This window comes from Bubalus kerabau, chromosome 5 (genome assembly GCF_029407905.1).
Source record: "Bubalus kerabau isolate K-KA32 ecotype Philippines breed swamp buffalo chromosome 5, PCC_UOA_SB_1v2, whole genome shotgun sequence".
In the NCBI taxonomy this organism is placed as follows: Eukaryota; Metazoa; Chordata; class Mammalia; order Artiodactyla; family Bovidae; genus Bubalus; species Bubalus kerabau.
Genome location: NC_073628.1, coordinates 73543464 through 73569961, shown reverse-complemented (window position 1 = coordinate 73569961; position 26498 = coordinate 73543464). Strand labels below are relative to the sequence as shown.

The following is a 26498-nucleotide window of genomic DNA, read 5'->3' as shown; positions in this document are numbered from 1 at the left end:
TGACTTCTCAAGGTCACTTGAAATATGCTGCAATTTCTTAGCATATTGGTGATTTCTTTATATTTACTTCAAGATAGTATATCTTTGCCTTTTCCAGAATGCCCAAGAAATGCCTATTAAGAACATGTGGTAAGGATTCCTCAAAAATATAATGCACAATGCATTTCCTGCATTCCTCAATATATAATTCCTCAATAATATAAGCAATAAGGATTCCTCAATAATATAATGCACAATGCGTTTCCTCCTTGAGGAATCCCGAGACCATATCATGAGTCACAATGCTAGGAAGTGCCACAAGTCCAGACAAATCATCATAAACAAGCATGCCTGAAAGAGTGCTATCTATATTTAAGGGAGGGACAGAGAAGTAATATGATGTTGAGTTCCACAGCAACTATACTAGATTTTGAGGTAGTGAAAGGCAGGGTGTAGCTAATGATTAAAAAGACATATTCAGCTTTTGTTTTATCTTCAGTATCCTGTGTTTCATTGATCTCTCTGGATTTTAGTATAAGTAAAACCATAGGTATTTATGCTAAACTTGGGAAAGGAGTGTAATAACTGCCTTTGTGGGTAAATATAGTCTAAACACCAATCTGGATTCACTGAACATTTAATTAATATTTATTATTCATTGATTAGCTATATAATTGATTGATTTGTGAGCAACAGAAATTCCAGCATATTTCCTTAGTTGCCAGTCATAGAAATCATTTATAATAGAATTGTGACAGTTTTACATTCACATATGGAATCATAGCAATTTTTTAATCGGTTCTGCCACCAACGTTATATGAAAATATAAGCATCTGCTCCATTTTCACTACCTGTGTGCACACCTGAGACACAGACTAGGAATTACACCTCAGGCAAAAGTGGATGGCCTGGTCACAAAACCTGGCCTACATTTCTTAGTAGTGGTAGACATCTACTTTTATGTTAAGATTTTTCTTCTCTGGGCTAAATATTTTTAGTCTGTCCAAATAATTTCAATTCTTAATAGTTAAAAAAAAATTGCATATTTATAATCACTCTTTTCTGGATATGGTCCTTTTGACTTTCTATCTCTTTAAAATTGCGATCCTTAGTATGGAACATGTTCGTCCAGCTTCTTATGGTGGTGGTTTTGCTGCTTCTGTTTTAGACTGGGGTTTCACAATGTTTACAAAACAAAGTTGGAAGCTCAGCATCAATAGAGGTAATGCATTTAAAAAATTAGACAGGATTCCTGCCTGTAAAGAAGCACAAAGCACAGTCAAGAAGCATGATGAACACAGTGAGAATAAAAAGGCGTAAATGAAGGGTGCAGAAAAGGGCTAACTGGGATGAATGTGAAGGCGGCTGCTTTCTATCCTGTTCCGTGTTGATTTTCCTGTGATCCTGGCTTTTTATCCCAGCAACAGTCGGAACAACCAACTGCACAAAGATAGGATGCTATTGAAAGGAACGTAGTGCTATCTATTGTTGAAACTGTGAACTACCTCGGGTGTGTATTTTTCTGTGTCCAACTAATTTCAAGAATGCGAAAATAAATAAATTTATATTAAAAAAAAAAAGAATGCGATTTGGGAACCACAGTATTGTAACTATTTTCTTTTACACGGCCGTAGCCATTGACAAAAGCATAGTGATGCATCTGTGATCTTTTTTAAGACAGAGAATCAGGGTGGGAATCCTAGGATATACTTTCTAGAATGCAGGAGAATTGAATTAAACTAATTAGACCTTCTCTCATAGTCTTACTTATTATGTGATTTAGTTTCCTTATTATGTGATTTAATTCTTTCCTGAGAATAACTGTTTTATGCTTTTAAAATGATGGTCATTCTCTCTGATACAGAGACAGAAACAGAAGGTTTTAAAGAGTTCTGCTTTCTGAATGCTTTCCTACTGAATAACATACCATTTGCCCTAAACTTCTGGCTCTGAATTTAACTAAACAAACAAATGTATTTATGTATACACAGGTCATATATGTACTTAAATATTTTTTATATCAACTCACATTTATATTTATTCTTGGTTATTTAGCAGTCTTCTTGCATATTTTTATCTCTATCAGAGAGGATCTCATAGTTTTCCTTTTAAAACTATTTTATTGTGATAAAATATCTATGCATTAAGTTTACCATATTAAATATTTTTAAATGTACAGTTTGGTGATGTTAGATACTTTCTTTCATAATGGTGCGCAGCCATGACTACCATCCATCTCTGTTAACTCTCTTCTGCTTGTGAAACTGAAATGCTACACCCATTAAGCAATAATCTCCCTCCCCCACATTTTCCCCTACCTCCTGGCTACCACAATTTTACTTTCTGTCTCTATGATTTTTAATAATCTAAGTATTTCATATAAGGAAGAGCATAAAGTATTTGCCTTTTTGTTACTTTTGTTAGGTATTCTGCTTATTTCACTTAGCATATGCCCTACAGGTTTATCCATATTTTAGCATATGCCAGAATTACCTTCCTTATAAGACTGAACCATATCCCATGACATGTATATACCACCTTTTGCTCACCCATTCATCTGTTAATACACAGATACTATGCTTTAGTTGCTATCATGCTTTAGCTGTTTTGAGTAATGTTACAATGAATATGGGTGTACAAAGATCTCTTCAAGATTCTGCTTTCAGTTCTACCAGGTATATTCTCGGAAGTGAAATTGCTGAATCTACTTCTAAGCAAAAGTAATTCTACTTTTACTTTCTGGAGGAAGCTGCTTTTCACAACAGCTTTACCATTTTACATTCTTGCCAACAGTGTACAAGGATTCCATTTTCCCTACCAACCATTGTCAACATTTTTTTTTCTGTTTATTTAAAGTAGCCTTCCTAATAATATAAATGTTATCTCATTGTAATTTTGTAGATTCAATGGTTACTTATATTGAGCATCTTTTCATGTGCTTATTGGTTACTTGTGTAGATTCTTTGACAAATATCTACTCAAGTACTTTGCCCTTTGTTAATTGAATTTTTTGTTGTTTTGTTGAGTTTTAGGAGTTCCATATATATTATGGATGCTGATCCCTTGCCAGGTATATGATTTGCAAATATTTTCTTTTATTCTGTGGGCTGCCTTTTTAATCTGTTGATAGTGTCTTTGGTGAACAAATTTTAAAATTTTTGATGGACTCGTATTTGTCTGTTTTTTTCTTTTGTTACCTGTGCTTTTAACATGTGAGAAGTCATTGCCAAACTCAATATTGCAAAGCCTTTTCCCTGAGTTTTCTTATTAGAATCTTATAGTTTTAGCTCTTGCATTTAAATCTTTGATCTAGTTCAGTTAATTTTTATAGATGGTGTTAGGTAAGTTAGGTAAACACACATGCATGGTGTTTGCATGTGGATGTCCAGTTTTCTGAGTTTCATGAATAGACTTTATTACCCCTATTGTGTGGTCTTGGCTTCCTTGTCAGAAATCATTTGACCATGTAGGTGGGTTTTTATTTCTGGACTCTATTCCCTTGGTTTATACATCTGTCTTTATTCCAGGGCCACATTATTTGATTACTGTAGCTTTGTTGTATGTTTGATATCAAAAAGTATACATCTTCCAGTTTTGTTCTTTTTCCAGATTGTTTTGATTATTTTCGAGTCCCTTAAGATTGCATATGGACTTAGAGTATTTCCTACTTATTTTTTTGTTTGTTTGTTTTAATTTTATTTTATTTTTAAACTTTACATAATTGTATTAGTTTTGCCAAATATCAAAATGAATCCTACTTTTGCAAAAAATGTCACTGAGATTTTGACAAAGATTCTATTAAATTTTTAGATTTCTTTGGGTAGTATTGGCATTCAACAATTTTAAATCTTCTAATCCATGATTGGGTGTGTTTCCATTCCTTTATGTCATCTTTAATTTCTTTCAACAGTTTTATAATTTTTGGTGTGTCTTTTATCTCCTTGATTAATTTAATTCCTAAAGATTCTTTTTGATGCTATCGTAAATAATTGTTTTCATAATTTTCTTTACAGACTTTTCACTGTTAGTGTATAGAGATACTATGGACTTTTGTTTGCCGTGCCTGCTGTTCTGTTGTATCTGACTCTTTTGCAACCCCATGGACTGCAGCCCACCAAGCTCCTCTGTCCATGGAATTTTCCAGGCAAGAATTCTGGAGTGGGTTGCCATTTCCTCCTCCAGAAGATCTTCCAGAACCAGGGATTGAACCCATGTCTCATGCGTCTCCTGCATTGACAACAGGGCTACCTGGAAAGCCCACTGATTTTTATTTATTGACTTTGTATTGTATTTTGCAGCATTCCTTAATTAATTTATTAGTTCTAAATGTTTTTGTGTGTGTGTGTGTGTGGAATCTTTAGGGTTTTCTACATAAAAGATCATCTATAAACAGATAATTTTCCGTTTTGATTTGGGAGTCTTTTATCTTTCTTTCATGTCTAATAGCTCTGGCTAGAACTTGCAGTACTATATTGGTTGAATAGAAATGATGACAGCAGAAATCCTTGTGTTGTTCCTGATCCTTGAGAAAAAGCTTTAACTCTTCAACCATTGAGTGTGATATTTGCTGAAGCTTTTTCATGTATGAATTTTATTATTTTCCTTCTATTCCAGTTCATTTACTTATTTTTTTGAAAGGGTGTGACTTTTATAAAATTGTTTTCCTGTATCAGTTGGGATGATTATGTGGTTTAATTTTTCCTCATTCTGTTAATGTGGTGTGTTGATTGATCAATTTATGTGTGTTGAAACATCTTTGCATTCCAGGAATAAGTCCCACTTGATCATGATATATCAGTTCAGTTCAGTTCAGTCGCTCAGTCGTGTCCGACTCTTTGCGACCCCATGAATCGCAGCACGCCAGGCCTCTCTGTCCATCACCAACTCCCAGAGTTCACCCAGACTCACGTCCATCGAGTCAGTGATGCCATCCAGCTATCTCATCCTCTGTCGTCCCCTTCTCCTCCTGCCCCCAATCCCTCCCAGCATCAGAGTCTTTTCCAATGAGTCAACTCTTCACATGAGGTGGCCAAAGTACTGGAGGTTCAGCTTTAGCATCATTCCTTGCAGAGAAATCCCAGGGCTGATCTCCTTCAGAATGGACTGGTTGGATCTCCTTGCAGTCCAAGGGACTCTCAAGAATCTTCTCCAATACCACAGTTCAGAAGCATCAATTCTTCGGTGCTCAGCCTTCTTCACAGTCCAACTCTCACATCCATACATGACCACAGGAAAAACCATAGCCTTGACTAGACAAACTTTTGTTGGCAAAGTAATGTCTCTGCTTTTGAATATGCTATCTAGGTTGGTAATAACTTTCCTTCCAAGGAGTAAGCGTCTTTTAATTTCATGGCTGCATCTCCATCTGCAGTGATTTTGGAGCCCCAAAAAATAAAGTCTCACACTGTTTCCACTGTTTCCCCATCTATTTGCCATGAAGTGATGGGACCAGAAGCCATGATCTTCGTTTTCTGAATGTTGAGCTTTAAGCCAACTTTTTCACTCTCCACTTTCACTTTCATCAAGAGGCTTTTGAGTTCCTCTTCACTTTCTGCCATAAGGGTGGTGTCATCTGCATATCTGAGGTTACTGATATTTCTCCTGGCAATCTTGATTCCAGCTTGTCTGCTTCCAGCCCAGCGTTTCTCATGATGTACTCTGCATATAAGTTAAATAAGCAGGGTGACAATATACAGCCTTGACGTACTCCTTTTCCTATTTGGAACCAGTCTGTTGTTCCATGTCCAGTTCTAAGTGTTGCTTCCTGACCTGCATATAGATTTCTCAAAAGGCAGATCAGGTGGTCTGGTATTCTCATCTCTTTCAGAATTTTCCACAGTTGATTGTGATCCACACAGTCAAAGGCTTTGGCATAGTCAATAAAGCAGAAATAGATGTTTTTCTGGAACTCTCTTGCTTTTTCCATGATCCAGATGACGTTGGCAATTTGATCTCTGGTTCCTCTGCCTTTTCTAAAACCAGCTTGAACATCAGAAAGTTCACGGTTCACGTATTGCTGAAGCCTGGCTTGGAGAATTTTGAGCATTATTTTACTAGCGTGTGAAATGAGTGCAATTGTGTGGTAGTTTGAGCATTCTTTGGCATTGCCTTTCTTTGGGATTGGAATGAAAACTGACCTTTTCCAGTCCTGTGGCCATCATCCTAATATATTGCTGAATTTCATCTGCTAGTACTTTGTTGAGGATATTTTTTATCAATTCATGAGATATATTGTTCTGTAGTTGTCTTTTCTTTTGCCTTTTTCTGGCTTTGGCATCAGGGAAATATTGGCCTCAGAGACTGAGTTAGGATGGGTTCCCTCCTCTTCAAATATTTGGATAAGTTTGAGAAGAATTGGTATTGGTTTTTATTTAGTTTGATATACTTTACCAAATAATTCATCAAGTCCAAGACTTTTCTTTGTTGCAAGATTTTGATTACTGATTCAATTTCATTACTAATACAGGCCTATCCAGATGCTTTATTTCTTCGTGATTTAGTCTTGGTAAGTTTGTCTTTCTTGGAATTTGTCCTTTTAATTGAGATTATCCAGTTTGCTGGTGCACAACATTATGAAGATGTTTAATATCACTTAACTGTACATTTAAAAATGGTTAATTTGCTAAATTTTATGCTATATTAATTTTATCACAGTAAAATTGCTTTAAGGAAAGCTATAGGATCCTCTGTAAATAGAGATTTAAAAATGTTAATGATAAAAAAGGATAAATATAAATGTGAGTTGAATATAAAGAAGATTTAAGTACATATATAACCTATGCATATATAAATATCTGACTGATTACAAAAAGCGTAAGGAGAGAAAAATAAAAGGATAGAGTACTGGCTTTTAATTCTTCTTAAAGTCCTTTTGATCTCTGAGGGGAGTACTTGCAGTAGAGCACGTGGTTGAACAATGGCCACTGTCCTTTTTGTCTGCAACTCTGTGATAAGAAGCAACAATCAGCAATCAGAGCACAGATTCCCAGTATTTGGACAAAAGGGTCTTTTTGCCCACTCTGGTTCCTGCAGGCTGTGTGCACTCTGTTCCAGAAACACGTGCACAGCTTCCTTTCATGGAGCAGGGGTAGGAGATGGATACTTCTACTGTACAAAGAGCTGAAATTGATCAAAATTAACTGCAATTTACCATTCAACCCTTCCCCGGGAAGTTACAAGCCTTCAATAGACTCCAGAGTTCCAAGGTAGTTATATTCGATTCTGCCAGTGCAAACTGTTGTCTTGGTGGGAAAACAGATTCCTGGTTCTTCTTACACTGCCATCTTCCCAGAAACCTGTCCATCTCTTATATTAACAGCTTTATTGAATTATGATTTATATATCATAAATTTAACCATTTTAAGTGTACGGTTTGTTGAATATCAGTAAATTTATTGTTGTGCAAGCATAACTATAATCCAGTCATAAAATATTTCTATCACTTCGGAAAAGTTCCCATGGACCCATTTTCAGTCAATTCCCACTTCAGCGTATAGCCTCAAGTAACTCATTATCTAGTTCCTGACACAATTTTGCCTATCTAAAATATTTTATAGAAATGAAATCATACAATATTTAGGTTTTTGTATCTGACTCCTTTCTCTTAGCACTGTATTTTTGAGATTCATCCATGTTTTTATTTATCTAAATAGTTAATTCCTTTTAATTGTTGAGTAAGATACCATTTACTATAGTTTTTTTAATCCACTGAGTTGTGCATACAAATTGTTTCTGGTGTTTATCCATTATGAATAACACTATCATGAACATATGGGTACAAGTCTTCACATGGACATGTTTTTATGTCTCTTAGGTTTGTCTTAGAATATAGTGAGTATATGGTGAGTGTGTTTGGAACTTTTTCAGAAACTTTCAAGTTATTTACCATCATGGCTATACTATTTTGCATTTCTACCTGCAATTTTTGGGAGATCCAGTTTCTCTATGACCTCAGCAGCATTTGGCATTGACCATGTATCATTATGGACTTCCCTGGTGGCTCAGACAGTAAAGAATCTGCCTGCAATGCAGATAGACCTGGGTTCCATCCCTGTGTTGGGAAGATTTCCTGGAGAAAGGAATGGCTACCCACTCCAGTATTCTTGCCTGGAGAATCCCCATGGACCGAGGAACCTGGCAGGCTACAGTATATGGGGTTACAAAGAGTCAGGCATGACTGAGTGACTTTCAGTATATCATTATAGCCGCTTTATGTGTGTGAAATAGTAGTATCTCATTGTAGTTTTTAATTTTCATTTTTTTTTTTTACTGATGAATGCTTTTGAGTACCTTTTCATGTTTTTATTTACTGTTCCTGTGTTTTCTTTGGTAAAGTGTTTTTTATGTCTTTTGCCCATGTTTTGAGTTGCTTATCTTACTGAGTTAAAGAATTTCTTTATATACTTGAGATACTAATTGTAACTATTTCCTCCCATTTTGTGAATTATATTTAAAATTTTATTAATGGTATGTTTTTAAATCCAAGAGCTTTTAATTGTGATGAAGTGTAATTTACCAAAGTTAATTTTTTTTGTTGGATCATAACTTTTTGCATTTTATCTAAGAAATTATTCTTGACCCAGTGCAACAAAGATTTTATCCTGTATTATCATACAAAATTTTATATTATTAGCTTTCACATTAGGTCTATGATTAGCTTCTTTCTTCTTTATTTCATTTTTATTTTTTGAAACATGGATATTCAAATGTTCCTTTAACGTACTTTAAAAATGATTATTACCTTTCCTTATTAAACTATCCAGGCATATAGGCAAAAAATCAACTGACCCAATGGCTAACATTATACTCATATTCATATAGTTCAGTTCAGTTACTCAGTTGCGTCCGACTCTTTGCGACCCATGAACTGCAGAATGCCAGGCCTCCCTGTCCACCACCAACTCCCGGAGCCTTCCCAAAGTCATATCCATTGAGTCGGTGATGCCATCCAAGCATCTCATCCTCTGTCATCCCCTTTCCTCCTGCCCTCAATCTTTCCCAGCATCAGGGTCTTTTCAAATGAGTCAGCTCTTTACATCAGGTGGCCAAAGTATTGGAGTTTCAGCTTCAACATCAGTTCTTCCAATGAACACCCAGGACTGATCTCCTTTAAGATAGACTGGTTGGATCTCCTTGCAGTCCAAGGGACTCTCAACAGTCTTCTCCAACACCATAGTTCAAAAGCATTAGTTTTCCTTGATATGACACAAAAGTCATAGGAAAAAAAAAAGGAAAAAGGTAAATCTGAGTTCTTCAAAATTCAAAATTTTGGCATCAAAATACACTATTAAGAGAAAAGACAACTCACAAAATGTGAGAAAATAATGCAAATCAATATCTGATAGGGGATTAGTATCTAGAATATTATAAAGAACTACAGCTCAACAACAAAAACCAAAGAATTTAATTTAAAAAAGGACAAAGGATTTGAATAGGCATTTTTGAAAAAAATATGCATATACCCAATAAACACTCGAAAAGATACTCAATATCATTGCTTATTAGGGAAAGCAAACCAAAGCCACAATGAGATACCATTTTATACTCATTTAGATGCCCCATCTCAAAATATGTAAAATAACAAGTTTGGCAAGGCTACAGAGAAATTGGTACAGTTATGCATTGCTGATGTGTCTGTAAAATGGTACAGTCATTGTGGAAAATATTTTGATGCTTCCTAAAATGTTAAACATGGAATTACTATATAGTCTAGCAATTTTTCCCCCTTAGGTAAATACTCCTAAGAATTAAAAGCAGTAACTTAAGCAGATATATGTATACCAGTGTTCATGTAACAATAGTCACAATACTCAAAAGGCAGAAAAAACCTGTGTCCATCAAAAGATAAGTATATAAGAAGAATGTGGTATATACACACAACTGAATATTATTCATCCATAAAAGTGAATGAAATGCTAATATACATTATAATGTGGTTCCCAGGGACAGAGGAGCCTGGTAGGCTCTACAGTCCATGGGATCACAAAGAGTCAATCACAACTTAGTGACTGAGTATGCACAATATGGTTAAACTTTGAAAACATTATACTAAGCAGAATAAGTCAGACATGAAAAAAATGTATTACATAATTGCATTTATATGAGTTACCTAGAATAGGCAAATTCATACACATACACAGGGCTTCCCAGGTGGCGCTACTGGTTAAAAAAACCCTTTTGCCAATGCAGGAGACACCAGAGATGTGGGTTCAATCCCTGAGTTGGGAAGATCCCCTGGAGGAGGACATGGCAACCCACTCCAGTATTCTTGCCTGGAAAATCCTATGGATGGAGGAGCCTGGTGGGCTGCAGTCCAGGAGGCTACAAAGAGTTGGACATGACTGAGCACACACATGATACACACATCGAAAGCAAAGCAGTCATTAACAGAGGCTGTGGGAGGGGAATGAAAAGTTGTTTAATGGGTACAGAGTTTCTGTTTAGGAAAATTAAAACGTTTTAGAAATGAATAGCAGAATGGTTACATAACATTCTAAATGTACTTAATGCCTCTAAAACATACTCTAGAAATGGCTAAAATGGTAAATTTTGTTAGTTATGTATTACCACATAAGAAAGTCAATTGATCATACTAAGTCTCTCTCCTAGTCCATTTATCCTTTTGTCTCTTCTCATGCCATGTTGTTCTGATCACTGTAGCTTTAGTCTTGATATCAGGACCAACTTCAATATTTATCCACATAATATACCCACATATTTGCCACTTCTGTTTTTTTCTACCTTCACATGATTCAATATACTCTCTTTATCATTTCCTTTTAGCTTGATGGATTGCTTTACTATTTTCAATCTGTATCCAGTATTTCTAGGTTTTGTAGGGCTAAATTGCTAACAATGAATTTTCTTAGGTTTTTTTTTTTAAATACTGGAAAATATCTTATTTTTGATGAGTAGTTTTTTCTAGATAGAGAATTCTTGGTACCAACTTTTTTTTTTTTTTTAGGACTTTAAATATGTCATTTTACCACATTCTGGCATCCATTGTTTCTGTAAGCCTTTAGTTGTATTTTCCTTTGGTTGTGTATGAATCATTTTTCTCTTGCTGCTTTCAAGATTTCGTTTTTGTTTTTCTCAGGTTAGATTGAGCTGTGTTGAGGTCTAATCACTTTGTGTGTGTCCTGCTTGGATTCATTATGCTTTTTGGAACTGGGGATAAGTGTTTTACATGGAATTTGAGAAGTCTGAGTCAATATTTCTTCAAATCTTTTTTCTCCTTTCTGTGTCTTTTCTCTCTTTTGTGGTTCATTCCTATTGCACATATGTTGGCCCATGGCATATCTGACATTTTCTCTCAGGTCTCTGAGGCTCTTTTCACTTTTGTTCATTTTTTTCTCTGTTATTTGGATTGGATAAGTCATATTGGTATATCTTTAAGTTCTGTTTGTTGCTTTATATCAAGTTTACTGATTCTTGTGTTAATATTTATTTGTCGTGCTGGGTATTAGTTGCAGCATGTAGGATCTTCAATCTCTTTTGCAGCACATGGGATCATTGGTTCTGACATGCAAGCTCTCAGTTGTGGCATGTGGGATTTAGTTCCCTGACCAAGAATCAAACCCAGGCCCCCTGCATTGGAAGCATGGAGTCTTACCCACTGGAGGACCATGGAAGTTTTTTTCTCTTCTTTTTCTTCTGATTTTTTTTCTTCTTTTATTTCGAATCTGCCATTGAGCCTGCTTTAGTGAACTTTCCATTTCAGTTATAGTTCAGTTGTTCATCTGGGTTTTGGTGTTTTTATGCATTCTATTTCTCTATTGAAATTCCCTTTTTATTGAAACAATTATCATATTTTTCTTTAATTTTTAGAACATATTTATAATAGTTGCTTTGGCCCTCACAGGTAGACATTATTATGTTCTTATTATAAATGAGGAAAGGTGCAGAGCATCCGACTGAAATTTGGCTATAATCATACAGTTACCAAAGCCCCAAAGCTGGGATATAGTCCCCAACTGATAGATGTAGTCACAATATACTTTCCTTCCTTAAAAGAGAGTCTACATGCAAATAACATTCTTTGCTATTTTGATTAATGAGTGTATGACCATTTTCTTAGAATCCTACTTTCAGCACATAAAAGTGGGTTTAAGTCATCTCATGCTCAGGATTTCCAAACAATTATTCTTAGAGTGGTATCGAACTATCTAAACCTCAGGTCTTTGAAAATTCTCATATAAATGTCAAACAAGCACTATTCATTTATACTGTGAAGTCAGACAAGATTGTTGTTAGAGATTGTTATATAAAGTAATCAGATTTAAATATTTGAAAGAGCCTAGTTGTGTATGTATGTGTGTGATTGTGTGTATTGCCAAGGAGATTTTCATGCAATGCAAATCATTTTCTACATCCTTTACATGGGACTGAAATATCTCTGTTTCAGTCATCCCACAAAACACTAAGACAGTGTTTTGCTATCTTATAAAGTAGTCTGAAGGTCAGTTTTTATTGCTCTAAACTCTGCAATCTTTTGTGTTCCTGAGAGCATGCAGTTTTAGATGTAATCACTAATATTCTGTAAAAAATATTATGTTGCCATGGATTACCAGTCTCTCTGAGAGTACTGTAGATGAGACAGTTCATGAGTTTTTGAAGTTCCACCAAGAAAAATTGGATTTAGAGCCCTAAATTAAATTCACTGAAAATTCAGATGTGCTGTCAGTATTAAACCAACCAAAGTGACTGTATTAAAATATGGCAGGTCTTTGAATTAAAAAATATAAGGTGCTATTTGGAAATAATTCTCTTTTTGTGTGTCATTGTGAGATTGTTAATACGGTTGTCTTATATCTATATCTGCATACAGACAGTTGGAATTTTAACATAACAATGTGAAAGGTGATAGTGAAAGTTGCTCAGTTGTGTCCAACTCTTTACAGTCCATGGAATTCTCCAGGCCAGAATACTGGAGTGAGTAGATGTTCTCTTCTCCAGGGGGTCTTCCCAACCCAGGAATCAAACAGGGGTCTCCTGCACTGTAGGCAGATTCTTTATCAGCTGAGCTACCAGGGAAGCCCAACATAACAATGAACCCCGCCCCCCCCCCAATAAGATAAAAGAGGAAGAATAAGAATGTATCTAGGTTGAATATTTTTCCTTAAAAATATGACATCAGTATTATCTACTATAGGTCTGGAGACATTGCCTTTAGGGAACCTATGTATAAGATATGGAATTTTACACATTTCAAATTTGGTGGTCTTGATATACTTTCTTAAAATGTTATTATTCATCTATAGCATGGCTTTAAAGTGGAGTGTATGAGTACCAATGAATTAGTAATAGCTCTTTGAGAGTCTTTGCCTGGTGTGTAGGATGACTTAACATTGCTACTCTGTACTTCTAACAGTACTCAGTCCCTCAAGATTTGGTATGGTCCGTGTCAGCAGGTTCCCTTGCTCCATGACTTTCAGTTGGCTTCAGCTACATGTAGGAACTTCCAGTCATCTGGAAGAGGACTGGGAGAAAGGGAAGTCAGAATATTTAATCCCTAGCCCCCTGACTCAGTATAGGAGTGGCCTTGAGCTGGTGCTGCCCTTCAGTGAGTGGTCAAATGATGCTCTTCTCACATCCCTCTGTGTCCCTGAGAGCTGTGCCCCTTTGAGCTAGGTATAAGTGTAGGAAAAGCTGACATAGCAGGCTTGAATGCTTATCTTCAGAAAGATTTGCTTACAAAGTTGGCATTTGGTAGCCATCTGGGAACTTGGATTTTTTTAGCATTTCCCACCATCCTCAGAACAGTCGAGTGGCTCACTGTCCCTTAAATTTTGCATAAATGACATGGTTTTTGCTTAACACCTGCTTTCCTTCTGGGAGTCCGAAATTATGGTATGTGGGAGATAGAGGCTGCCTATCATGAATGGTTTCCAGTATGAACTCTGGGCGCTGAGTTTCTAATCAACTTCCCGGGTTGGCAACATTTCATGTGTGTGTTCACGTCTTGCTGGGGGAATTAAACACATCCTGTGTGATAGGAAGCTTGTGCTTGGCTTCCCCCAGACTTCCCCCGTGTGCCTTTACCCTATGTTGATTGTACTCTGTATCCTTCCTCTGTAGTAAATCTTACCCAAGGGTAGACTTACAATGAGTGAATGGGTTTCTAGTGAATCACTGAACCTGGGGTTGGTCTTGGCCCATGACATAAAGAGTAAAAGAGCTTTGCTATTACTTCCCAGAGTACTGCTCCATGCCTTTTAATTTCTTTACCCTCTGCCCACCCTTTTGAAAATAGCTTTAGATCTTTATTAAATCATGTGAGTGCACTCTTGTCTTCTGAAACATTGACTATCACCTAGTGACTGTAGATATTTCATATGAAAATATTAATAATTATTTGATTCATGATTTTGTTTTTCTCAACAGAAAAAGTAATGATTTTAAAAATAAGTTAACAGTAACCTGTGCCTTTGTCATCTTCTTTAATGAGAAAATCTGATTAGATTATGCTTCCCTAATGGATGAAGGGTTATGTATCTTAAACCAGAAAGGGATAAATAAACTGGTGGTTGATTGCCCTTGAAATATAACTAGATATTGTTTTTCTCCTTCACCTTTATATATTCTGGAGAAAAATGTAGACTTACTCTTCAAAATAGAGAGACTAAGAAAAAATACACAGTGATAAGAAACAAAATGTTCATAAAATATATTTATGTACTATAAAGATAGCACTAAAATCATGAGATGAATGCTGTTACATTCCTAATGGAAGCAATCATATAATCTCTAACAATCACAGTATTTTAAAATTGAAGTATAAGTGTTACAATGTTGTATCAGTTTCAGGTGTACAACCAAATGATTCAGTTATATATATGTGTGGGTATTTATTATTTTTCAGATTTTTCCCATTATAGATTATTACAAGATACTGAATATAGTTCCCTGTGCTAAGCAATAGGTCCTTGTTATCTGTTTTGTACATAGTAGTTTGTATCTTTTAATCCCAAACTCATAATTTATCCCTCAACACCCCACTGCCCCCTGCTTTCCCCTTTGGTAACCATAAGCTATTTTCTATGTTACAATCCCAGCATTTTTAACAGGTGTTAAAAGCAGTCATGGCACCTCTAACAGGTACTTTGTGTGTTCATGTAGTACATTTAAACTGTTTCTTGCTAATGTTTAGACTAACATCCTTAGCATCCATAGCTATTTGTATCACTAACTTTTATTCTTTCACACTGTGCTCTGTGGAGCTAGATGAGGCATTGCGCTTAATGGAATGGAAAGCTTTCTCTTAAAAGTCTAAAAATTATATGACTTAAATTTCAAGTTTCAACATAATTTATGTCAACTTTTAAATTAATTAAGTAGAAAATAAATATGCATCTTTGGATGATTTCTCAAAAAAATTCAAAGAAAGAAGAGTAAGACAAATACTGTATGTTTCCATTTATATGTGGAATCTTAAAAAATTAACAAATAAAGCAGATACAGACTAACAGACACAGAATAAACCAGTGGTTGCCAAAGGAGTAGTGTTGGGGTAAGGGTAAGGGAATTGGTGAAGTAGATGAAGGGGATTAAGAAGTACAAACTTCTTATTGCAAAATAAGTCACGGGGATGTAGTGTACAACACAGGGGATATAGTTAATAACACTGTAATAACTCTGTATGGTACATAATCTAAACAAGCATCAAATCACTGTGTTATACATCTGAAATGAATACGTCAACGATACTTCAATAAAAGTAAGTGCTTAAGGTAAACTTTTGTGGTTTGTCCCCAACCGTATTTGTGTCAGCTGTGTTGACCTACAAATGTGTTTTATATTTATAGATAAAAAGCTTTGTTTTAGAGAACACATGATGTATGCCCTTTGTTTATTAATGGCATGGTAAACCACATGTCTTCTTGATAAAGTAATCTTGAATCAGAAAGACCTCTTTGCTGGATATCTTACTTCAGTTTACTTGTGTCATTATTGATTGTCTTTGCTAATACATGCTCTCTTCATTGTAATTTAGCTCCATCCCAGCAACCTCCACCCAGAGGACAAGTTCAAAGTTCTTCTGCTATCAATCTTTCCTGGAGTCCACCTGATTCTCCAAATGCCCACCAGCTTACTTACAGTTTATTCAGGGACGATTCTGAAATCTACACAGTTGAAGATCAATACCCATACAGTGAGTTTCCAGGTTTGGTATTGGAAAGATAAAATATTCTGAGAATTGATACATTAGTTAAGTTCCTTGACATTGAGGAGAAATGCTGTTGTTTAGCTGTTGTTTCAAGCAGAGAGAGAATCACAGATCTCACTAATAGTCAAAGAAAGCTAGTGAAAATGAGATGCTTATCATTTGATAAGTCATGAACGCTTATCAAAGCCTCAAAGATGAAAAAAAAAATACCCTTTACAGCATTGATGAAGATATGGAGAAGCTAGAACTTACATAAACTGCTGGGCTATCTGTGTGAATTTGCTGGGATGACTTTTTACGTGGGACAACTTGTTAAAATATATAAGAATCCTTACTCTTTTGTAAACCATTTGACTCAGCAAACGTACTTCAGAAAATTTATTTCAAATGAAATCAAAAGTGGACAGCAAATCACAAAATACTTCCAAAGCTCCACTATTATAGTAGCAAAATATTGGAAAAAGTCAGACACTCAGAAAACTTTCAATAAATTATGGTACATGGCATGATAGAATCTGGTACATTATTAAGTAAATTGTAGAATATGGTTACCTATAAAATGCTGTCTTAGTTTACTTATCAGTGAATAGAAAATGTCCATGACATACTGTTTAAGGTATTGGGTTAAGATCTTATAGAAAAAACTAAATGAACCGTTTAGCCAACCCAATAGGTTAATTCAGTAGTAAAATCAAACATCAATTATACCCTTCAATCTAGAGGCAGAGGCATGTTTTCCAGAGTAACATATTGTGATCTGTTGATAACCAAAAGATATGAAAAATAACCTACCAATTATGTACATTTAATTAAAAACATAAAATACAACAAACTGATGTGTAGTTTTCTCTGTGTATAAGGATTGTAGAAAATTTATCAAATATTTCTGTTATAAGCATATCAAATTTTCAATTCTCAGGTTGAAAAGTGAACTTCTCTAAAAGGGAAAGGAGAGTGTTAACATGAAAGCAAATAGCTTAAATTTATGCATACATTGCCATTTTCACAGAGGTAGAACCCAGCAACTCTGAAATGAAATTGAGAGGGGAAGGATATGAACAAACCCATGAAGATTAGCTTTGCACCTGTAACTTGTATGAATGTTAAAGGATCTTGTGGAAATCAAACTATAGGGACCCATTATCTTTAACAAATTATATTCAGATATTTTAGATACTGTTTCCCTAAAAGAATGAAGACTTAGAAATTTTTACATTCATCTAACTCTGTCTTCTCTGATGCTTGCTTCCATTGTGTTTAGCTACAAGCTATTTTAGGAAACTAGTTTTAAGTAATACTGAAACATCTATTCCAATTCAGGTTTCTATTTCATTCTCTTTATATAAGACCCAACTTTCCAAATTCTTGTTTAACATGCATAATTAGTTAGAAAAGTGTATAGAAACACTGAAGTTCCATAATCTTCCTCAAAATGATTAGTAAGCTACCTTGTTTTGACATACAGATTGGCATTACAACTTTTGCATAGCATACATTTTTATTTTATATATGTTGCCATAGGTTACACTCTGCACCCAGTTCGGTATGACTTACGTTACTACACCCAGTACTTTGTGTTATCTCTAAGTGTAGCTTCAGTACTTCAAGTCTTCTTTGAAGTTAATGGAAATTCTGAACTCCACGATGCAGATTGCAAACGGAAATGAACATCTGTCTACATCTGCCATGTTGGCAAAGCATCCTAAAAACCTGCTACTAGGATGTTGTTTTCTTCCAAATATCAGCGTGATCCAGGTGTCCTGAAACTTAAGCTTTTGTGATAGGAGAAGAGAGGGTTATACTAATATTGAAAGTGATTTAGAAGATGACAGTACCACTGGTTGGATTAATTCTACAGTTGTGAATTAGGGTCACTCTGTTTTCCATATATCAATATTTTATAGAACACTGCATGTGAACACCACACTCTGGCTCTTTTACATGATTGCACTAATATAGAATCTAAAGAACAGGTTTTTTTTATGTAATGTGTGCTTATTGACTAATCAGACATTTATATAATCCCATTAAACAAGGTATTATTTCTTAAATCCTTATCTTTCATTAAAAAATGCTGCTTCTGGCATTTCTTGACAATGACTATAATTAATGATGTGAAAATTATCTGCCTGATGGCATTTGAACAGTAAGAACAATTGGTTAATGTTGTCAGAACATTGTATCATTCTAATAATACCCTCATGTTTATTACTCCATTTCCAGTGTGTGGATAGCACGTGTAATATGGAGAGGAAACAGTACTTATATTCAGTCGGATGAACACAAATCTTTGGGTTAAATAAAGGCATTTGGAATTATAGGTGGAGAATCACTGAACTTTTCAAAGAAAATTAATAGTGTCGTCTTCCAAGCAAGTTTGACCATTTGGTTGAGACTATTATAGAATTCCTTGTTAGAATAAAACTTTTCCTAGCTGGCCTGATGCACTGTGGGATTCTCCAGAGTGGTAGTTGCCACGCTAAGATCATAACACACTGATATTTTCATCTTTAGAACTTGTAAATTATTTGTTCTTAATAATACCCGCTAATAAAGATGGAATCATTTTAAAGTTTATAAATAAAATTTTTAAAGGAAGTTAAGGTATAGTCAGTGATTTCCCTAAGTAACATTTTCTGGTTTTTGCATCCTCATTAGTTTTCGAGAGTAGGAGAGAAAGATGTAAGGGTAAAGTTAGTACATTGGGTGTTGCACATAATCAGCACTTTTAATATTATTTATCTCCCCTGCAGCATCAGTCAGGGTTGCCCACTGGTATTTTATGTGCCATAGTGGTGAAGGGAGGGCTTCCAAGGTGGTGCTAGTGGTAGAGAACCTGCCTGCCAATGCAGGACATATAAGAGACATGGGTTCGTTTCCTTGGTTGGGAAGATCCCCTGGAGGAGGGCACGGCAACCCACTCCAGTATTCTTGCCTGGAGAATCCCATGGATAGAGGAGCCTGGTGGGCTACAGTCCATAGGGTTGCAAAGAGTCAGACATGATTGAAGCAACTTAGCATGCAGGGATGAAGAGAACAGCTCTCATAGGACATAGCATGCTTTTGATTGTACTGAAATTTTAGGTGGCGGTTATTAAATCATTTTTTCCTACTTGAGTTTCAAACTAAAGGCAAACTAGACATAAGAATTCCATCTATAAGATGGAAATAAAAAATAAAACCTTCTTCATTACTAAGAGAAGCCAGACTGGAGAGTATAACTTTTGACCAACAGGAAGACAGATTAGAAAAGAAAAAAAAAAATCAATGAGTTGATTGAGTATGCTTTACTTTTTTTCTCTCCCCAATTCACAATCAATTAAATCTTTCTTCCTTAGGGATACCATGAGTGGGGTGAATAGTCCTTAATTGTTACTCTCGGGAAATGTTTCCACAGGGAAACTAGAGGAAGATTGTTTCTGCATGTGACCACTGCTTACATCACTAGGGACATTCACGTAGTTTAGATGGAGAGTTTTAGACAACTCTGTATCTTAGTGATTTCTACCTTTAATGTCTTTATCATTTATTATTCCACACTATATCAAGGGATCAGCGTAGTAAGTGGAAAGAGAGTTCAGTTACCCATGAGAGAAATCAACCAACCAACCAACCAAACAAACCCAGAAAATATAAGCAGGGGATAAGGTTGAAAACAGAATAGAAAATGAAAATCAGGGGTTTTTATTATAAGACTTTTTAATACTACTTCCTAGAAAAAAATAGTTCATATATATATATGAAGACTTGTTCATTCAATTATACTTTGTTCTTTGCTTACTGCATACCAGCAATAGTATCAACCACTAAAAATACAAGGCTTGAAAGAATAGTTCACATTATTGAAAAGAGACATAGATAAATACACCAAAATTACAATGTAGTGTATTAAATATTGAACTAGAATTGACTCAAAAGAGTATTAAATCTTTTTAGAATATTTCTAAGTATCTTATAAGTGGAGAATATATAAGTATCTTATATAAGTATACTTGAAGTATCTTATAGAATATATAAGTATCTTATAAGTGGAGGAGGAGTAAAAAGCAACCATGCTTGTAAGGGCAAAGACAGTGATTGAAAACCACTGTAAATTTCTGAAAAGCAGGTGACATGAGCTGAATTATGCAGATACTGCAGTAGAGGAAGAATTACTCTCATGGAAGAAATTGTATATGACAAGGCATGAAGGTGGGTGAAAAAATAGGGTTAATTCAGGAAACTTGCAGAGTTCCGTGTAGCTCTAGTGCGTGGTGCCACTCACGGGGGGATCGGTCAAGATCGTGACCCAGTGCATCTCTAAAGAGAAATTGCTGATGATCTTGGGCAGTAGTTTGTCTAAACACCTGATTTTGACTTGAGTGTATGTAAGTTTTTATTATAAATGTAGTATATCCAGTTAAGAAAATTTAAAAGAGCAAAAATTAAAGCCTCTCAATTCCAGCATTTCAATGTAAAAACTAATTTCATTTTGGAAAATTTCTGGGAGGGAAAATATGTACTCCAGTTTATTTTTCATAACAAGCCTTTGCACTATTATATGTCCTATTTTTTTTCTCATGGTACTGTTTGGTCTTCATCACGTTTGCTTAAAATAACTATATAACATCCTATTAATGTAATATTAGAATAATATAACTCATGAAAAAATTCTACTTTAAACATTTCCTATTATAAATAGCAAATGCATCATTTTATAGGCTTCCCAAGGAAATGTTTCCTAGGAATCTGGCTAACAGTTGTGTCTCATAAAACATTTCTTACTGTATACTTGAGCAAGTTATTAAGTTGTTCCCTCTCGGTTTCAAAGCTGTTCTTTATTGCCTGCTTTGTGGTAGTGGAACTGGAACCTATAAACATTTCTCCTTTCTCACTGGGATGATCTTGAATTCTATCAGTAGAGGCTGTAGGAAGGCACCCCGAGGAAGCTGGAGGTTTCTTTTCCTGGTTGTGGTGTGCATTACTCTCAGAAGGTGATGTTCAGCCATACACAGCAGCACCCCTGGGAAGTTTCCCCTGAGGACCCCAAAGGGCAACTTCCCTACATGCTGGCCTCAGAAGAATGAGTTCTACAAGGTAAACTCAGGAAGATAGCACATGGCAGTCCCAGTAAATTCTGCTGATGCTCAGGTGGCACCTTCGCCTACCACTGTAGATGGTGACTTTCCAGTGAATTCTCCAGTACAGCCGCTTATCACGGGCAGCTTTCCTTGGGACTCTGCCAGTAAGTTTTTTTCCAGTAAGTTCTGTGGTGGAGCAACTCAATTGCTAGAGACCAAGTACCAAAGAAGTTCTGCCTTCCTGGAACCTCAGCAAATTTCACCATCAAATGGGCTATGGCTGCATTATCTCTAACAAAGTCTGGTCTCATCCCAGGTCTCAACTCTCTGGGTTCTGTTCCTTCCCTGGGTGATTTGCTTCAGTCTTAGGAGTAGTGACTTTTCCATCTCATCTCTTCTGCATTCATTAGAGATTTCTGGTCTCCTCAATAGGTAACACCCTTGTGTAATCAATCATACTTTGTATTCAACTTTCCTTGTTTAGGTTACTCTGTGGGTTCTGTGACCAGATTGAATTCTAGTCTAATATATAATATGTTTTCATGAAGAATTTGCAATGACATATTGAACAGAGTATCAATAATACCCTTCACTCAGATGTTCATTGTCTTAGTATATTCAGGCTGCTGTAACAACATACCACAGGCAGTTCAGTTCAGTTGCGAAGTTGTGTCCAACTCTTTGTGACCCCATGGACTGCAGCAGGCGAGGCTTCCCTGTCCATCACCAACTCCCGGAGTTTACTCAAACTCATGTCCATTGAGTCTGTGATGCCATCCAACCAACTCATCCTCTATTGTCCCCTTCTCATGCCTTCAATCTTTCCCAACATTAGGGTATTTTCCAATGAGTCAGTTTTTTACATCAGGTGGCCAAAGAATTGGAGTTTCAGCTTCAGCATCCGTCCTTCCAATGAATATCCAGGACTGATTTCCTTCAGGACGGACTGGCTGGATCTCCTTGTAGTCCAAGGGACTCTCAAGAGTCTTCTCCAACACCACAATTCAAAAGCATCAATTCTTTGGCACTCAGCTTTCTTTATAGTCCAACTCTCACCTCCATATATGACTACTGGAAAAAACATAGTTTTGACTAGATGGACATTTAAGGACAAAGTAATGTCTCTGCTTTTTAACATGCTAACTAGGTTGGTCATAAATTTTCTTCCAAGGAGTAAGCGTCTTTTAATTTCATGGCTGTAGTCACCATCTGCAGAGATTTTGGAGCCCCCCCAAAATAAAGTGTCACTACTTCCATTGTTTCTCCATCTATTGGCCATGAAATGATGGGACCAAATGCCATGATCTTAGTGTTCTGAATGTTGAGCTTTAAGCCAACTTTTCCACTCACCTGTTTCATTTTCATCAAGAGGCTCTGTAGTTCTGCTTCACTTTCTGCCATAAGTGTGGTGTCATCTGCATATCTGGGGTTTTTGATATTTCTCTCGCCAATTTTGAGTCCAGCTTGTGTTTCATCCAGTCCACCATTTCTCATGATATACTCTGCATGTAAGTTAAATAAGCAGGGTGACAATATACAGCCTTGATGTACTATTTTTCCTATTTGGAACCAGTCTGTTGTACCATGGCCAGTTCTAACCGTTGCTGCTTGACCTGCATCCAGATTTCTCAGGAGGCAGGTCAGGTGGTCTGGTATTCCCATGTCTTGAAGAATTTTCCACAATTTGTTGTGATCCACACAGTCAAAGGCTTTGGCATAGTCAATAAAGCAGAAGTAGACATTTTTTCTGGAACTCTCTTGCTTCTTTGATGATCCAGCAGATGTTGGCAATTTAACCTCTGGGTCCTCTGCCTTTTCTAAATCCAGCTTGAACATCTGGAAGTTCATGGTTCACATATTGTTGAAACCTGGCTTGGAGAATTTTGAGCATTACTTTACTAGTGTGTGCGATGTGTGCAATTGTGCGGTAGTTTGAGCATTCTTTGGCATTGCCTTTCTTAGGGATTGAAATGAAAACTGACCTTTTCCAATTCTGTGGCCACTTCCGAGTTTTCCAAATGTTCTTTCATATTGAGTGAAGCACTTTCAGAGCATCATCTTTTATATTTGAAATAGCTCAACTGGAATTCCATCACCTCCTCTAGCTTTGTTTGTAATGATGCTTTCTAAGGGCCACTTGAATTCACATTCCAGGATGTCTGGCTCTAGGTGAGTGATCAAGCCATGGTGATTATCTGGGTCATGAAGATCTTTTTTGTACAGTTCTTCTGTGTATTCTTACCACCTCTTCTTGATATCTTCTCCTTCTGTTAGGTCCACACCATTTCTGTCCTTTATTGTGCCCATCTTTGCATGAAAAGTTCTCTTGGTATCTCTAATTTTCCTGAAGAGATCTCTAGTCTTTCCCATTCTATTATTTTCCTCTATTTCTTTGCATTGATCACTGAGGAAGGCTTTCTTATCTCTCCTTCCCGTTCTTTGGACTTCTGCATTCAAATGGGTATATCTTTCCTTTTCTCCTTTTCCTTTCACTTCTCTTCATTTCATAACTGTTTGTAAGGCCTCCTCAGACAACTACTTTGCCTTTTGCATTTCTTTTTCTGGGGATGGTCTGGATCACCGCCTCCTGTACAATGTCATGAACCTCTGTCCATAGTTCTTCAGGCACTCTATCAGATCTAATCCCTTGAATCTATTTGTCACTTCCACTGTAAAATCATAAGGGATTTGATTAGGTCATACCTGAATTGTCTAGTGGTTTTCCCTACTTTCTTCAATTTAAGTCTGAATTTGGCAAGAAGAAGTTCATGGTCTGAGACACAGTCAGCTCCCAGTCTTGTTTTTGCTGACTGTATAGAGCTTCTCCATCTTTGGCTGCAAAGAAAATAATCAATCTGATTTTGGTGTTGGCCATCTGGTGATGTCCATGTGTTAAGTCTTTTCTTGTGTTGTTGGAAGAGGGTGTTTGCCATGACCAGTGCATTCTCTTGGCAAAACTTTGTTAGCCTCTGCCCTGCTTCATTCTGTACTCCAAGGCCAAATTTGCCTGTTTCTCCAGGTATTTCTTGACTTCCTACTTTTGCATTCCAGTCCTCTATAATGAAAAGGGCATCTTTTTTGGGTGTTAGTTCTAGAAGGTCTTGTAGGTCTTCATAGAATCATTCAACTTCAGCTTCTTCAGTATTACTGGTTGGGGCATAGACTTGGATTACCATGATATTGAATGGTTTGCCTTGGAAACGAACAGAGATCATTCTGTCATTTTTGAGATTGCATCCAAGTACTGCATTTAGGGCTCTTTTGTTGACTGTGATGGCTACTCCATTTCTTCTAAGGGATTCCTGCCTGCAGTAGTAGATACAATGGTCATCTGAGTTAATTCACCCATTCCAGTACATTTTAGTTCGCTGATTCCTAGAATGTCGATGTTCACTCTTGCCATCTCCAGTTTGACCACTTCCAATTTGCTTTAATTCATGGACCTAACATTCCAGGTTCCTATGCAATATTGCTCTTTACAGCAACATACCTTGCTTCCATCACCAGTCATATCCACAACTGGGTATTGTTTTTGCTTTGGCTCCGTCTCTTCATTCTTTCTGGAGTTATTTCTCCACTGATCTCTAGTAGCATACTGGGCACCTAATGACCTGGGGAATTCATCTCTCAGTGTCCTATCTTTTTCCCTTTTCATACATTCCTGGGGTTCTCAAGGCAAGAATACTGAAGTGGTTTGCCATTCCCTTCTCCAGTGGTCCATGGTTTGTCAGACCTCTCCACCATGACCCGTCTGTCTTAGGTGGCCCTGCACAGTGTAGCTCATCATTTCATTGAGTTAGATAAGGCTGTGGTCCATGTGACCAGACTGGTTAGTTTCTGTTATTGTGGTTTTCAGTCTGTCTGCCTTCTGATGGAGAAAGATAAGAGGCTTATGGAAGCTTCCTACTGGCAGAGACTGACTGAGGGGGAAACTGGGTCTTGTTCTGATGGGTGGGCCCATGCTCAGTAAATCTTTAGTACAATTTTCCACTACAGGCAGAGTGGCTTCTAAACCACAGAAATGTATTTCCCAGTGTTATGGAGGCTGGAAGTCCAAGGTCAGAGTGCCAGCATGGTTGGGTTCTAATGAGGGCTCTCTTTGGGTTTGCAGTCTGCCATCTCCTCCCTTTGTCTTGATGTGGTGAAAGGAACAAGGAATTTTTCCCGAGTTTTCTTTCATAACTAATTCCATTTGTGGACTCCACCCTCATGACCTCATCATTTTTCAAAGGCCCCTCTTCTTAAAGCATCACCTTGGGTATTCTGTTCCTGCTATCTGAACTTGGGGAATATACAATGTTCAGTCTGTAGAAGTCATTCTTATTCAGTCTTCAAATATTCCCTTTCCCCAACCATCATGACGGTGCTGGGGGGAAGGATAGCTTCCCTCTGGTCCTTTGCATTTGCAGAGGCATCAGAATGCTGGCTCATATAGTGGTGATGCTCATGTAACTCTGGTGACATCCGATGCATGAAGCTAGGGAGCACGCCTCCATTCTTATTTTGCTTGGGTCCTGGTAAGTACCTTGCTGTCTCATCCTGTGGTCTCCAGCTATTGCTGAGAGCTCCCTGGGATTGGTTTCCCACATTCTCCATCCAACCTTTGATCCACCCAAGTCTGGAGGGTCATCTTGTCCCAGTCATAGAAGGTCAAATGACACACTCGCTGGATCTCAACCCAACATCCTCATCACTCAGGAAACAAAGCAAAATGACACTTTACACAGTGAACTATTTTTCTTTTAGCACTTAAATAGTGCCACATCCTCCCTCTAATATAGGTGACCTCTGCATGATGAACCTTTCCTCCCCTTCCCCTACACATGAGCAGGAGGGATTAGACATTTGTATGCCTCAGAATCCTGCTGTACACTGTCTGTCCCTTAGAGAATGGAAAGTTCCAGTGCCTGATCCTGTTCACTCCCCATAATTTTTTTTCTTTTATTAATACCTCGTTTTTCTACCTCTTTCTCTCTTCAAATCTTTCATGTGTGAATTCTCCATTGCTGATAAAATAAAGAATGTCTCTACAAAATAGCAGATTAAAGCAACAATAGCCATCTACAATTTCAGTTTCCATGGGTTATAAATTCAGGAAACGTCCTAGTCAAGATGTTGGGTGGTGACAGACATGGCTTGTGGCAGTAGTTTGCTAGCTTTCGATCTAGTGCATCAGTGTCTAATGAACAGACTGATTAAGAAACTTGCGTGCATGCATGCTGAGTCGTGTCCAGCTTTTTGTGACCCCATAGACTATAGGCCACTGGCTCCTCTCTTCATGGGTTTTCCCAGGC

At 36.8% G+C, this 26498-nt stretch overlaps 1 protein-coding gene across 17 annotated transcripts in view; it reads left to right on the top strand.

Annotated features, from left to right (window-relative positions):
* Positions 1-26498, top strand: part of USH2A (usherin) — a 1013951-nt gene that overhangs the window by 312985 nt on the left and 674468 nt on the right. For all 17 annotated transcript variants that reach the window (XM_055581875.1, XM_055581867.1, XM_055581860.1 and 14 more), the window contains one exon: positions 15971-16129. In XM_055581875.1, coding sequence (XP_055437850.1) covers positions 15971-16129 — 159 coding nt within the window. The remainder of the gene's footprint in view (positions 1-15970; positions 16130-26498) is intronic.